This window comes from Mauremys mutica, chromosome 8 (genome assembly GCF_020497125.1).
Source record: "Mauremys mutica isolate MM-2020 ecotype Southern chromosome 8, ASM2049712v1, whole genome shotgun sequence".
NCBI classification, from domain to species: domain Eukaryota; kingdom Metazoa; phylum Chordata; order Testudines; family Geoemydidae; genus Mauremys; species Mauremys mutica.
The window spans coordinates 1,776,159-1,792,756 of record NC_059079.1 but is presented as its reverse complement, the minus strand read 5'-3'; the positions used below and the strand labels follow the sequence as shown (position 1 = coordinate 1,792,756).

General features: G+C 47.4%; 1 protein-coding gene across 1 annotated transcript in view; it reads right to left on the bottom strand.

The window, feature by feature from the left end:
• The window catches only part of ST3GAL3 (ST3 beta-galactoside alpha-2,3-sialyltransferase 3), a 364,281-nt gene that overhangs the window by 78,855 nt on the left and 268,828 nt on the right, over nt 1-16,598 (bottom strand). The window contains exons 9-10 of the mRNA XM_045026125.1: nt 14,708-14,803; nt 11,967-12,153 (exon numbers count right to left, since the gene is read on the bottom strand). Of these exons, the coding sequence (XP_044882060.1) occupies nt 11,967-12,153; nt 14,708-14,803 (283 nt within the window). The remainder of the gene's footprint in view (nt 1-11,966; nt 12,154-14,707; nt 14,804-16,598) is intronic.

Sequence of the window (16,598 nt, the reverse complement as noted above, 5' to 3'; positions counted from 1 at the left end):
TGTTCCAGAGGTTAGTGACCCTTGCTGGTAAAAACGTGAGCCTTATTTCCAGTCTGAATCTGTCTAGCTTCAGCTCCCAGCCACTGGATTGCATTAGATCTTTGCTAAATTGAAGAGGCCTCGATTTTCAAATTTCTCTTCCCGCCGAGGCACCTCCTGTAGACAGTGATCACATCACTTCTTTAAACGGAACAGATTGAGCCCGTGTCTTTTACTACAAGGCATTTCCTCCCCCACCTCCCCAATCCATTAATCATTCTAGTCGCTCTTCTCAGAACTCGCCCCAGTGTTCCACATCAAGAATTCATTGTTCAAACTCTTCACCATATTCCGCTGCAAGAGTCTCCCACCCGACACTCTCAGGGGACTGATGGCTCAGACACAAGGGGTGATTCTAGTGAAGAGAATTCTTGACAAGCCACACCAAATCCACACTTCTCTTTAACCTCTTTGCCACCTTCACCTTCACCCCTCCTCTCTCTGCTCGGTGAAGAACTCTTCCTAGGGGATTCCACAGCAAGAGCAACTCCAATGAGACAGAGAATAAGACATGGCGCAGAGTCAGGAAAACCAAAGTGTATCGCCAGCTCTCTCTAAGGCTTTTTCTGCAACCTAGACCAGTGGTTCTCAACCAGGGGTCCGGAGCCCCCTGGGGGGCCGCGAGCAGGTTTCAGGAGGGCTGGCAAGCAGGGCCACTATTAGACTCACTACGGTCCAGGGTAGAAAGCCGAATCCCTGCTGCATGGGGCTGAAGCCCGGGGCCCTGAGCCCCACCATTTGGGGCTGAAGCTGAAGCCTGATCAATATAGCTTCATGGGGGCCCCTGCGGCATGGGGCCCCGGGCAATTGCCCTGCTTGCTACCCCCTAATGCCGGCCCTAGCTTTTACATGCAGAAAACCAGTTGTTGTGACACAGGTGGGCTGTGGTGTTTTTATAGCATGTTGGGGAGGGGGGGGGGGCTCAGAAAGAAAGTTGAGAACCCCTGACCTAGACAAGTACCTATCATCTCTGTGCCTATGCGTCTCCATTGTATAGGGGGCTAATAATGCTTCATCACATTGGTATGAGCCTGATTCATTAATTTCTGCCAAGTGTGTTTCCCTACTCTGGGGAAGGGCAGAGTATTATTTCCAAGCAGCAGTCTTAGGCTTTTGAGTTCAAGAGGATTAAATATACGGACTATTTTATATATGATCTGACCAGTACCCTCAGCGAGCAGAGGACCATGTCAAGAACAGGCAAGACCACATCTTCTAGCTAAGGACTTTGCAGTGCAGGACGCTGCTCTGACAACTTCAGTAGTGCTGGGAGGTGAAAGGTGAGCTGCGGGGAGGGTGTGGCGTTGTTGTATTGAGCACAAGTTCCGTTTTTACAACACCCATGATTGCCTGTGCATTCCTGTGGCTGACGTTGGGACATTTCTGCCCTGCATACACATTGTGAACACGTGGAAAACTAAACAAACAACCCCCTGACTTTCAGGCTTTGTCTAATCTGTGCGGATTTGTGAGCACTCCTCCTGACAGCAGAGAATTTCTAGCTGAGCTGAGCTGAGCGAAAAATGCAAAGTTCCTGTGGTGCAACCCACCTCTCCTGGCTTGCCTGCTCGCTTCCAGTTAGCTGTACATGGGCCGTGCGAGACACAAGCCTGCCTCTGCGAGTCAGGAGGCCCAGTCCCGCTCTCAGTTCCATCAGTATAAATCCCCAGTGACACTATTGGTTTTAACGTGTCTCTCTGGCGTTACAATGGTGCAGGCCAGAGCAGAACGTAGTCCGCAGTGTGAGGACAGGACACTGCAGGAAAGATTATTGGGGAGAAAGTGGACATCAAGATGACACCCTTAAGGCTACCTACAAAACACACTTAGTTTGAATGTTATTCTGATTGTTCCTGTAACCCACAGGTAAGGGGAGAAGAGTCACTTTTGAAAGACGGCCTAATTATTGTGTCTGAAGACATGGCTATGCTATTTCCCCATGCAAATTTTTTCCCCTACTGTTACCCACACCTTCTTATCAACTGTTGGAAATGGGCCATCCTGATTATCACTACAAAAGTTTCTTTTCTCCTGCTGATAATAGCCCACCTTAATCGATTAGTTACAGTTGGTATGGCAACACCCGTTTTTTCATGTTCTCTGTATATATATATCCTCCTACTGTATTTTCCACTGTATGCATCCGATGAAGTGGGCTGTAGCCCACAAAAGCTTATGCTCAAATAAATGTGTTAGTCTCTAAGGTGCCACAAGTACTCCTGTTCTTTTTGCTGATATACACTAACACGGCTACCGCTCTGAAACCTGTCACAGATGAGGAATTCAGGACTCATATTCTAAGGCCAGCAGGACACTTCCCTTTCTCAGAGAAAAACACGCCTCCCTCCCAGGGAGAAGCCAGCAGCACTGTAATCAGCCAGGCAGATAAATGAAGATGGGGCATATGGCTACCTCAGCATTTACTACACAAACTGGAGATGTAGATCAAACTCCTGTCCTGGAGCTTTCGCTCTTCTGAGGCACAGCAAGCCCTACAAACTGCTCCGACAGCCCTAACTCTACAAGTAACCTCTGAAGCCCGCCAAGGAACACACGTATTTCAGGCATAAATCACCCAATCTGTATTCCTTTCTGAATTAACGTCTGTCGGCATGACCCCGTTCCGAATGACTGAAATCTGGATTGGATTCACCACCACACTTCTCGGATAAATATTTCTTGTTCAGACTTTTTTTGGTGTACAGAAAACAAATGCCGATAGCAAAACCCCTGGAGCTGAGTAAGGGAGTCTCTTTTCAGACAACAGTATAAACAACTCATTGTCTGTATGACATTTTAGTTTGTACTGACTTCGTTGGTGCTTTTTACATAGCCTGTTGTAAAACTAGGCAACTACCTGGATGAGCTGACGTACCCCCGGAAGACCTCTGCATACCCCAGGGGTACACGTACCCTTGGTTGAGAACCACTGTCTTAGGACATTGAATAGATTCTAAAGCCAAAAGGGACCATTATGACCATCTATTATGACCTTCTGAAAAGCACAAGCCAGAAGATCTAACCCAGTGATTTCCCCACCGAGCCCATAACTGATAAATCCCTCCCACCCCATAATATGAGAATGTGTCACCTGATTAAGTTAACAGCAGGTGAATTAAGAACAAAGGGTAAAAACACTTTCTAAGGTGGGAGTCATGGCTGTAAAGGACAGACAGACAAAAGCTACCCAGACTGAATGACAAGGGCTCAGGGAAGCTTCATGCCTCAGGACTCTGTGGTCCTGAATCTCTTCCCCAGGTGCAATTCAGCTACTGTCCAGGTTCACTATAATGTTCTTCACCTGCCTTTAAAACCTCAGGGTTTGTACATACACCACCACTTATGGTGCTGCGGGGTGTGAACAGGTCACCCCCCGAGTGACGTTAGTCACACCGACCTAACGGCTGGTGTGGACAGCACTATGTCAGTGGGAGAGCTCTCCCCCATCAGCACAGACCCTCTTCACCAGACACTCTACAGCTGCATGAGTGCAGCCACGCTGCTGCAGCGCCCCCCAGATTTGAAAGGTGAGCTGCGGAGGGTGTTTTCTTTGGGTCACATTTAACACTTCAGCTGCCCTGAGTCCGGCACTGCAGTACTCTGAAAGAAACAGGCACAACCTCTAAGTACGTTTCTCAAATCAACCACCTCCCCTCAACATCACCACATCCTGGAGCCCAGGGCCTGTCCTCTCCCATTGGACAGTTACACCAGAACAGGCGGATGTAGTGCGGGGTGTAACACCGCACATGGACTTGTTCAGAGTCCTGTAGCTCTTCACATCGGAGACTGTCACCAACAACAGGGGAGGAGTCTACCTATACACAGTTCCCATAACACTCCACTCACAACTTGAATTTAAAAGCTGCTTTCCAAACTCCAGCTTCTTGTGTTGGACAAACTGGTCCCATGTTTCCTGTCAGAATAGCTCTTGGCCTCTGCCTACCAGGGCTTTATCCCAAAGGCTAGCTTCAGTCAAGAGAGGCCTTCAGAAAAACTCTGCCCATTGCAGCACATAGGAATTTTTTAAATTTAAAAATAGGTTTCAAGGCAGAGCCAGAGAGCTTGGAAAGCACAGTAACTGCAGAGAGATTCCAAGACTTCATTACCCAGCTCAGGAAGCTGCAGCAATTGCTTTAGTGTCGTCTTTGAAATTCAGAGGGAACTACAGGGTCCAGTGCCAGGCTCCTAAGTCCAACAAGTAACTGAACAGCACCCCCATCTGGCTGTGCGTCACCAGGCATGGGCTTCTCTAATGAATCAATGCTACAGGGTGGCTGCAGTGGCTGGCTTTGCTGTCTCCCACTGAGCATCTGACCCGTCTGTTCAGAGGGAACGAGACATTACTTGTTTGCATTACAATTTTAATGAGAACGAACGTAACAGGCAGCAAGTGGGAAACAGCAAAGGAGAGGAGAAGCCTGTGTAAAGAGAAGACAGCAATTGCACACACTTGATATGGAAGTGCACTAGTGCCAGAGCAGACAGCAGCACAGAGAGAGGGCGCCCGCCCAGGGCTGTTGGGCTCCAGTGACAGCAGAGGTTATGCCAAGGCACAGAATGATGAAGCCTTTGTTCAGCCCGCCACCTCACATACCTGCACTCCCCACTCCCTGATTCGGCAGGGCACAGGAGAGAAAGGAGCAGTGTGCAGGTGGTGTGTCCAAAGAAACAAACAGAGACTTAGAGTTGATGCCAATACTACCAGTAAAGGAAAAACAAGGGGAATACCCATCTTCAAGCAGCACTCCGTCCCAAAGCCGCACAAACAGATGGAGGGCTATTCCAGACCAGGTGAGGGACTAGCCGAGAATGGCCTCCCACCAACACCCCCTCTATACTGAGGGAACAATGCTGATCTCAGTTGTGGTGCCAGGGGTTCCCAAATGGGACCCAGGTATGCCATGACATGAGCAATACTAACCAGAGCCAAGAGAGGCTCTTCTGTACTGTGCCACTCAGTGGCTGGTTTACAGTTGACATGAGAATCACATCACCAATCCCAGGCGGCACCCGTCAGCATCTCAGGAAGCTATTCACCAGGAGTGCTGTGGCCTGAAAGTGGGACCTTGCACCCTCACCTGGGACAATGCAGCTGCACGGACACTGCTCCACTTCCAAAGAGACCTTTTGGAACAGCAACATTTAGTCTTCACCTCTGACTGTTTGACTGTCCCTGACAAGCTTACTGGTCAAAGATCTGGAGGCATAAGAGTAACACACACGGGGGGATCTCTGGGCTTTCCTTCTCTGCTCTTGGACTTACTTTCTAGCCCTCTAACGAAGCAGTTTCCTCCTCAGTGCACGGCAGGGAAAATCTTTGAATCCTTCAGAATCAGCTGCTGCTTTGGCCCAACTAGGTGGTTGTCCCGGCTTTTCCCAGAGATGTGAGATAGCATCGGATGGAGGCTCTCAAACAAACCCTATCAGTCAGAGATCAGAAACCGGCAATGTAGAAAGGAGCAGCGAAGTTATCAGTCAGCCCCAGCAAGCAGGTAATATGGCAGGGCCACCAAACGAGGGAAGAAGGGAGCCTCCAGAAAAAGCGCTCAGATATTCTGTCTTCTTGTAGCACTGAGGGGTCCAGCTTTGGTGTGGCATGATAAATCCAGCCAGGGAGCCATGCACTTACCAACTCTATATTCAGCTAGGATCACAACAGCCTACTGACTAAACACACAAATGTGGCTCTGAAGTAGAAATCTCAGAGTATTTATTTCAAGTCAAAAGAAAACCGAAGTCCTCCTCCACTGCTGGTCCCCAAAGTCCTCAGCACCAAGACATGGCAGGAGGGGAAACTTTCCACTTCAAAGGAGAGAGATGCATTAGAATGTCCTTCATCCAGGAGCATTACTCAGAGATCAACCTTATTGAATCCCTACAGGTGACAGGCAGCAGATGCACTTTAGGTTTAGACGGGGCAGAGTCTATGCCCTGCCTGTTGTTGTGGTGCTGATACTTGCTGGTCGTTGCACAGTGCAGCGTGCCAGACAGACATGCCTCTACAACGGGCAAACACCTGAACTTGGCCTCACTTGCAAGCAGGCTCACTCACCTCCAGACTTTCACTATCAAAGAATTTCCTGCTCCCTCGGGCACTTCTCCACAAGCTGCTCCTTCTGGCGAAGGCTCTTCAGGTTGCAGCTGGAAGTGTTAGCATGGTTATTACTACAAGAGAAGGAAGTCCGGAAGCTGCCAATTTCCAGTGAAACCTTTGCCCTCACTTGGCTTCTTTACCACCATGTGCCAAATGTTCAGGGAAGAGAGCCCTACCCAGGCTGTTAATGTTGATTTGCAGTAAGTCTTGGAACCCTGGGGAAGTTCCTGAAGACTGGAATGAAAGCTCATGTCATTCCAATACTTACGAAGGGTAAATGGGATGAGCAGAGTAATTACAGGTCTGTCAGTCTGACACTGATCCCAGGCAAAATAACGGAGCAGCATACACAGGACTCGGTTAATAAAGAATTAAAGGAGAGCAACAATTAATATCAACATGGGTTTATGGAAAACAGATCCTCTCAAACTAATCTGGTATCTTTTTTTGATGAGATGACAAGATTTGTTGATAATGGTAACAGTGCTGATGTAATAGACTTTTGTGAGACATTTCAGTTGTGACCACACAACATTTTGATTAAAAAATTAGAATGATTATAAAATTACCATGGCACACATTAAATGGATTAAAAGCTGGCTAACTGATAGGTCTAAACATTTAATCGTACTCAGGGAAATCATCATAAATCAGTGTGTTTCTAGTGAGGTCCTGCAGGGATTGGTTCTTGGCCCTAGGCTATTTCACATTTTTGTCAATGAGCTGGAAGAAAAAGAAATAATCACTGATAAAGTTTGCAGATGACACAAAATTGGGGGAGTGGTAAATAATAAAGAGGACACTGATACAAAGCAATCTGGATTGCTTGGTAAGCTGGGTGCAAGCACAGAGTCTGTGTTTTAGTGCAGCTAAATGTAAACGTACACATCTAGGAACAAAGACAGGCGGTACATACAGGATGGGGGACTCTATCCTGGGAAGCAGGGACTTGGAAAAAGATTGGAGGGGGTCGTGGTGGACAATCAGCTGAACATGAGCTGCCAATGTGACACTGTGGCCAAAAGGGCTAATGTGATACTGGGATGCATAAACATGGGAATCTTGAATAGGAGCAGAGAGGATATTTTACCTCTGTATTTGTCATTGGTGTGTCCGCTGCTGGAATCCTGTGTCCAGTTCTGGTGTCCACAATTCAAGACAGATGTTAATAAATTGGTGAAGGTTCAGAGAAGGGCCACGAGACTGATTAAAGAATTAGAAAACCTGCCTTCTATTGACAGACTCAAGGAGCTCGATCTATTTAGCTTAATGAAAATCAGCATAAGGAGTAATTTGATCACAGTCCATAAACGGTTACAGGGGGAACAAATACTTGATAATGGGTTCTCCAGGCTAGCAGAGGAAGGTCTAACATCATCCAATGGCTGGAAGTTGAAGCTAGACACATTCAGACTGGAAATAAGGTGTAAATTTTTAACAGCAAGGGTAATTAGCCATTGGAACAACGTATCAAGGGTCATGATGGATTCTCCATCACTGGCATTTTTAAATCAAGACTGGATGTTTTTCTGAAAGATCTGCTCTAGGAATTATTTTGGGGAAGTTCTCTGGCCCATGCTATACAGGAGGTCAGACTAGGTGGTCACAGTGGTCCCTTCCGGCCTTGGGATCTATGAATGTATAAAATGCAGTAACTTGTTCTGATGAAATGATCCACGAAGAACTCTCTTTGATTCAGCCCCAACTCCATTTCCTTATATACCTAGTTTGCATAAGGGTGTGCACATGCTGGTCTTGTGGTTTCAGGAACTGTCTGCTCTGAACATAGTAGACAATCTTTCATTCTCTGATTTGTTATTCTGTTTGGGTTTTTTTGGATGACTAGAGTAAGCATGCCACTTGGCCCCCTCCTGGCCAGAACAACTATCCAACCAACAGTTACTTTTCAGTAACTGGTTCCTGGAGATGTGTGGTCCACATGGATTCTGATGAAATGAGATTCTGGTGTGAGATCTGCATCTTTTGAAGAGCACTGTCTGTTGGAACCACGCCTGTGCCCTGGATGCCCTCATCCTCTCTCAATTACAGGTATAAAAAGTGGAGTTAGCTCAACTACCCCTCAGTCCCTTCACTGAAACAGAATCCAGATGATACAGGCCTCTGCAGTAGCTGGGAAGGGCAGGTCCCATACAGTCCCATACAGTCAGATACCCATTTGGATAGTCTTTGGGGGAGCACAGGTTGACCCTTCATCCTGTCAACGAAGGCCAGTAACAGTCTGGGAGAGTTTCTGAAGGGTCTTGCCCTATCCAGGTAGTAGGATAAGGACCTCACAACATCGAGGGTGTGAAGTTTAGGTTCCCTTGGCTAATGTGAGGCTTAGGAAAGAAAACAGGCAGATGGATTTATTTGGTTCAAGTGAAAATTAGAAACAACTCTAAGAGCTCACCAAACATGTTCTGTTCCAGGAGCCGAGGCATACTCTAAGTGATGTCTTCAGGCGTGCCTGGAGTTGACTGACAGGGTTCAGTAGAGAGTGAACCTTTTCCTGTGGTAGGTAAGCTCTTGCTGCTTTGGAATCTAATACTGCTCCTGTGAATACTATGCTCTGAGCAGGAGAGAGAACAGGCACCTCTGCTCACTGAGACCCAGAGCAGCGAAGAGCACTAGAGTTACTTGGCTGGAGCTGTTCATTTGTTCAGGTGACTGCCCCTGAATATGCCAGCCAGCGAGGTCTGGGTATAGGTGTATCCTTTGTCTCTGCAGGAGGGCTGCCATGGCCCAGCAGGTACTTGGAAAGTACTCTGGGAGCCGTGGAGGGAAGCATTCTGGACTGATAGTGGGACTTCCCCACCAGGAACCTGAGATATTTCCTGTGGGCTGGGTGCAGGGCCGGCTCCAGACCCCAGCGCGCCAAGCAGGCGCATGGGGCGGTATTGTCCTGGCAGGGCGGCATTTGGCTCTGGCGGACCTTCCGCAGTCATGCCTGCGGGAGGTCCACCGGAGCCCCGGGACGAGTGGACCTGCTCCAGGCATGACTGTGGAGGGTCCCCTCTTCCAGCGGCTCCGCTTGAGCTCCCACAGGCATGACTGCGGCGGGTGCGCTGGTCCCGCGGCTCGGACGGAGCTCCCGCAGGCATGCCTGCGGATGCTCCACCAGAGCCGCAGGACCACGGGACCGTCCGCAACCACTTCTCCCCCGGCCGTGGGACCGGAGAAGGGCGGCGCGAGCGGCGTGGTGCGCCGCCCTGCTTGGGGCGGCGGAATTTCTAGAGCCGCCCCTGGCTGGGTGACTAGCTGTATGGAAACAGGCATCTTGCAAGTTGAGAGGTATGTGGATCAGCAGTGGTGATTATGGACGCTAGAGTTACCATCCTGAACTTGAAACAAAGGGGCTTTGTTGAGACATTAGAGGTCCAGAATGGGGCGCCCCCTCTTTCTTCTCTGGGATCAGGAAATAATGTGAGTAAGCATCCCTGGCCCTGGAACTCCCAGGGCACCCCAAATTGCAGACAGAAGTTTATTTTCTTCCTTAGCCATATCCTGTGAGATTGATCCCTGAGGAGGGACAGGGAAGGGGGTAGGGAGGAACTGGATAGAATACTCCTAGTCTATCACCTCCAGGACTGACTGGTCAGATGTTATTCGGTTCCAGGTGTCCCAAAACCAAAGAGATAGCTGCCAAAGAGGCGCAAAGGGGTAGGATGGAGCCAATGGTTCTATATGGCTTTTGACCATAGCTTTAAATCTGCTGATAAGAGGTCAACACAGAGTATGTGGCAGAAGAGGAGCAGGAAGAGGGTCTTCTTCTCAGGCACTGCCTTTGCCTTGGAGACGCAGATGACCTCTGTTGGCTATAACAGTAAGAGACAGCCATGGGTGGTAGCAAGGATCTGATACGATGGCTGGGCCGGGTCTTCGCTTTATGGCCTGGGGTGGGAAGGGCACAAGAGCATCCAGAACCCAAGGGTGGCCCCAGATACTCAGTCAACAGCATCTAATCTCAGGTGCCTGACACCGTAAGTGGAATCCATGTGGTCAACTACTTGAAGAAGAGAATATTGTTTCTCTGGCCTCCCCTCCACATTTCTGAAGATTCTGATCTAAAGCTCCACACAACATGCTGGCGTCTCTATTCTCAAGCAGCTAAAGAAAGAATATCAGAACATCATAAAATGTGATACAGAGCAGCCTACGAAGGCAGCACATCAGACAAAATAGCTAAATCCCTCTGTGGAAGCTTGTTTCCACACAGATCCCTCACCTCTCTTCTCAAACTTGTGTGTGTGGTTTCATAGATTTCATAGAGTTTTAGGCCAGAAGGGAACATTAGATCATCTGGTCTGACCTGTATATCACGGGCCATTACATTTCCATGCAGGTACCCCTGTATTGGCCCAATAACTTGTGTCTGGCTACAGCCTACTTTCCAGAAAGGCATCAGTCTGGATTTGAAGACATCCAGAGATGGAGAATCCACCACTTCCCGTGGCAGCTTGCTTTAGTGGTTAATCACCCACACTGTTAAAAATCTGAGCTTTATTTCTAATTGGAATTTTTCTGGCTTCACTTCCAGCCATTGGTTCTTGTTACTTGCCTGCGATATATAGGAGGTCAGGTTAGACGCTGTAATGGTCCCATTTGGCCTTAAACTCTATGAATCGATGAAATAGATTAAAATCAACACTCGCTCTTTCACATAATTTGGGATCAGTATACAATTAAATTCACTGTTTGTAACAGGCTTCATAAGATTAATAGGGAGACTCATTCAAGGAGCATAAACTCTGGCAAGTCAAGCATTGATGAGTGGTAAAAGTAAATTTAGATCCCATCATTTTGTATGGAAAAATAATCCCAAATATACATACAAAATGACAGGGTCTAAATTAGCTCTTACCCATGAAAGAGATCTTGGAGTCGTCATGGACAGTTCTCTGAAAACATCTGCTCAATGTGCAATGGCAGTCAAAAAAGCGAACAATGTTAGGAACCATTAGGAAAGGGATAGATAATACAACAGAAAATATCACAATGCCACTGTATAAAATCCATGGTACGCCCACTCCTTGAATACTGCACACAGTTCTCATTGCCCCATCTAAAAAAATATACATTAGAATTGGAGAATGTGCAGAGAAGAGCAACAAAAATTATTAGGGGCATGGAACAGCTTCCATATGAGGAGAGATTAAAAAGACTGGGACTGTTCAACTAAGAGTGATATGATAGATATCTGTAAAATCGTGACTGGTGTGGAGAAAGTGAATACGGACGTGTTATTTTCCCCTTCACATAACACAAGGACTAGGCGTCACCCAATGGAATTAATAAGTAGAAGGTTTAAAACAAACAAAAGGAAGTATTTCTTCACACAATGCCCAGTCAACCTGTGGAACTCGTTGCCATGGAATGTTGTGGAGGCCAAAAGTATAACTGGGTTCAGAAAAGAACTGGACCCATCCTCCATGAACTTATCTATCAATGGCTATTAGCTAAGATGGGCAGGGATGCAACCTCATACTCCAGGTTTCCCTAAATCTCCAACTGCCAAAAGCACCTGGCATTGGCCACTGTCAGAGACAGGATTCTGGGCTAGATGGACTTTTGCTCTGACCCAGTCTGGCTGTTCTTACATTCTTATGGTGTGAGCCCAGATTCTACAGAGGCAGCCAGATCCATTGAGCTGGCATTACAAAGCCTATTTCATTAAAAATGGGGTCCCTGGAAGTGACAGACCACCCAGTGAAATGCAGACACCTGGGCAGGGGCAGAGAATCCGGGCCCAGATCCAAACGCTGTAGGTAAGATCATGACTTACTAATAGTGCCCCACCCCATCCACCTAAGCAACACAGACCAAGTCTTACCACTTTCTCCTTGTAAACAATGTATTTGAGCCACTTGAAATCCTGCCACTTGAATCCGGCCAGAACAAAGAAGGAGTCCTTCTCATACTGCTCCAGTTTCTGGATGGCCCCTTCAGGGTACGTGATCCGCAGCGTTGTCTTGCCACCCACATCCTTCTCAAAGCCCTTCACTGGAGCAGAGTTCAGCCTGCCGGGTGACAAGAGGATAAACTACCAGAGACTCTCATTTACGTTCACATACGGTTGGTGAGGTAGCAGCCATTGGGCAGTGATTTCCTTGACCATGAAACCCAGCATTATGCCTAACCACAGCCATAGCTTATTGTTATCAGTCAGGTTCGTTATGAAGCTATTTCAGTCAAGGCAATGTAAAACACTTGATTTAAGAAACCAAAAAACAGCTCCAATGATTTAAATCAGGCTAGGGCTTTGGAAAACTAATTTAAAAATTTGTGCTCTTGAAACTTTAGAGAAAAGATCATTATGGAGTAAATTATAGTGTTGTTTTAAGAGCCACTACTGCTAAAGTGACTTATCTGAATTTCACAACACTGCTATAGACAACAAACAAAACACTGAAAATTAAGGCCCTGCAAACACTTAAGCAGGTGCATAACTTTACTCGCATGAAGAGTCAAGTCAGTGGGACTATTCATGTGCTTAAAGTGTTTACAGCATACGGGGCTTCGTCTGTACTATTAAAACTTTTCTCAGTGACACAAAATCTTTGTCACTTTAAAACAAAATTCCTACAGTATTAACAGTACAAAGTTATTACGACTTTCAAGAAATTAAAGTTATTGGGAACTTCTTATACACAGGCCAAAAATTTCAAAACTAAATCACTTGATTTAAGAACTCAAGCCCACACTTTGGCACGTAAGGGTGGGATTTTCAAAAGCCCCATCTGACTTTGGTGCACAGTCCCAGTGACTTCAGGCTGCGTTTCTGGTGGGGGAGCAGAGCCTGGTTACATTATTGACTTGGAACCCTTGGGATCCTCCTTCCAGACCTGGAGTTGGCTGCCCCACCCACCACTAAGTACCTCCCCTCACTTTCTCTCCCCTTAAGCTTCTGCCTGCTCATTCACAGGGAGCTTCCGCCTAACCTGACCCTCGCAGTTTAAAACGCAAGTCTTATTTCCAGTCTGAATGTGTCTAGCTTCAAATTCCAGCCAGCTCACACAGGGACTGACTTTATTTCCTGGACATCCCCGGGGCTCCAATCCCTGACTGAAGCCTCCAAATGCTACCAGAAACCAAACTGCCAATATTATCCCATGGAGGAGCCCCCGGAGGTGCTCAGGCTTTAAAGCCTGCACTTAACAGCATGTGGGGATTGCCCCTGTCAGCTGAGTGTCATAGTTCAGACCAGCTCAACTCCTCTTTTCATGCAGCACCAAGTGGCGCTAGCCTGGGATCGCTAGGGCACATCTGCCTTTGTTTTTACCTCAGGAAAACTGGTCTACGCCCTGTTAGGAGTCAATCCGAACCCCACTATGTGACGGGGCCCCTGCATTATCTGCTAGCTGCACCGACGGATTCTTCATATTTCTCTGCTGCAGAGATCCACCCCCTAGCACCCAGGTCTAGTTCCTCCAAATCCTGCTAATGCAGCCAAGCAGCCCAGAACGAAAGGCGCTCAACGGACAAGAGAAAGGCACCTCTCCTTCCCCTGACTTCCATGGGACTCAAGCTAGCAGGTGGAGACATTTAAGAAGATGTCTGCTCTCACCCGCTCTCTCACACAGCTGAGCACCTGGCTTCACTTAACCTTTAAGGCTGCTTTTTCACTTCCTCTCACAGCCCCCTGCCAGCACAGATGCTCAGATACCACCCTCATCATCCCAGGCCACAGACTAGCTTCAGATTTACTGATGTGAGGAGAAGGGTCATGTTGGGTGTGGCAATGACACACTACAGGCAACCCATCCAGTTATTAGCTATAGGAATGGGTTTATTTTTGCCAGACCACTGAACTCCTCATGGAGCGTCTCATTTTTTGAGGTATTTTGGATTTAAATCGAAGTGGGTGGCTTAGTGCAAAGAATACCAGGCCTTTCCTCCTCCTGCTTTCTGAGCAGAGTCGGAGTCCCAGGAAGGGCCCTCTGGGAACAGTTTGTTGCAGCCCAAAGGAACAGTAATCACAAGACCATTGGAAAGAATTAAGCACATTCTTCCAGGGGGCGTGAGGTGGAAAAGATTTATCCCACTCTGAGCACTTTTCCCTGTGTCCAGGGCCAGGGAGGGGAGAAGCGAGCAGCTTCTGCCGCAGACTCTCCTACCTTGGGCAGGACACAGCTCTGCTCCTGCCTAGCTCCGAAGCAGAAGGTGTGTGTGACAGTACCTGGCCTATGGACTCTAACTGGGAGCCGCTCTTCAATAGCAGCTAGTCAGACAGTCCTGACGCACACACACTGCGGGCACCATGGAAGAGGTGGCTGTTTGGGAAGAACTTCAGTACGGAGAGGGTAAGAGCTTGACTCACGGAAGGGACAGCATGGAGGCACTTGTGGGATAAGTGAGACAAACTACCTTCCCCGTCAGGAGGACCACGGACATTTAGAATTCGGACAATCTGTACATTCTTGGTTTATTTTACACTTCATTCTAAGCGTCCCTACCAATGTCGATTGTTCCTGGTCAAAGTGTGAACAATGGAGGCTGAACCTCTATACAGTCTGTTCGTGCTATACTGAAAACGAATACAAAAATATCCAAAATGGGATACCAAGGACTCACCTGATGACAACATTGTAGTCATCAATTTTCAACCCCAATGACTTATTTGCAAGCACTCCTCCATTTCCCACAATGATACATCGCCGGCAGCTGAGACTGAGGAGGAAACGCAGAGAAAGGCTGCTTGTAACAACATGTCAAAATTCACTGTCACACAGAGCTGCTTAGAGGCAAGTTTCCGTGCAGCCTGCATCTCTCCAGACATGACAGGAAATCTTTGGCAACATTCAGAACGAAGAGAAGGAAGCTGAGTCGAGGGTGAGGGCAGAGCTGCACTCATCCTTAGCTCACCCCATTGTGCCGAGGTGGCAAACTGCCCGGTATTGCACACCCCATGTGGCATGGAGAGATGGGCTACCAGGGCGGGCAATCTCCTCTCATCATTTCCTCACTCTGCTTGGGTCACATGAAACCCACTAATTATTTAAACAATTACCCAACCTCCATTTCATAGACTCACAGGACGGGAAGGGACCTCGAGAGGTCGTCTAGTGCAGTCCCCTGCACTCATGGCAGGGCTAATTATCTAGACCATCCCTGACAGGTATTTGTCTAACTTGCTCTTAAAAATTCCCAATGATGGAGATTCCACAATCTCCCTAGGCAGTTTATTCCAGTGTTAACCACCCTGACAGTTAGGAAGTTTTTCCTAATGTCCAACCTAAACCTCCCTTGCTGCAATTTAAGTCCATTGCTTCTATCCTCAGAGGTTAAGAAGAACAATTTTTCTCCCTCCTCCTTGTAACAACCTTTTATGTACTTGAAAACTGGTATCATGTCCCCTCTCGGTCTTCTCTTCTCCAGACTAAACAAACCCAGTTTTTTCAATCCTCCCTCACAGGTCATGTTTTCTAGACCTTTAATCATTTTTGTTGCTCTTCTCTGTGGACTCTCTCCAGTTTGTCCACATCTTTCCTGAAATGCGGTGCCCAAAACTGGACACAATACTCCAGTTGAGGCCTAATCAGCGCGGAGTAGAGCGGAAGAATTACTGCTTGTGTCTTGCTTACGATACTCCTGCTAGTACATCCCAGAATTATGTTGGCTTTTTTTGCAACAGTGTCACACTGTTGACGCGTATTTAGCTTATGATCCACTATGACCCCCAGATCCCTTTCTGCAGTGCTCCTTCCTAGGCAGTTGTTTCCCATTTTGTATGTGTGCAACTGATTGTTGCATAATGAAATAAATGCATAAATAATAAAATGTCCCTTCTCTTCATTATATAGACTACACTAGATGTAAATAAATCAGTCTGTAGTCTAGAAACGAATAGCTGTTTGACACACAGTATCTGATAATGCACAGGATGGGGACATTAAATGGCAGCCTCTCTCCTCACACAATCATGACGCAGGACTTGATTCAGATTCAAAAGACTTAAGTTCAATTCCTGACTCTGACACTGGTTTGCTGGCTGACCCTGGGAAAGTCACTTGCCTCCCTGTGCCTCAGGTTCCTGGTCTGTAAAATGAGGACAGTGATACTGACCACGCCTTTATAAAGCACTCTAAGATGTACAAATGAAAAGTGCTATGTCAGAGCGCGGCCGTGTTATATTATTCTGCAGGAATACAAGCCATTAAAATGCTCAGCCAAAGATCACCCATCATTCATATGGCAGAAGTGACAGTACTGTATAAAAAGGAACCACTCATCAGAGACTACTAAGAACCAAACATATATGTAAGAGACCTGCACATTCTTTCATAACCTGTGCCATGTACTTCAGAAAAAATGAAGGGCCAGACTCTGGCTAGACCTTCCCCTTCGGGTTCCCCCAGAAGGGGCCACCCACACTCACAGCAGGGAACACAAGGACTTTCAGCCTAGTGCTGGTCTCCCTAGAAAGGGTTGGGCCCAGTGCAGCTGTCAGTGAGAGGAGTGTACA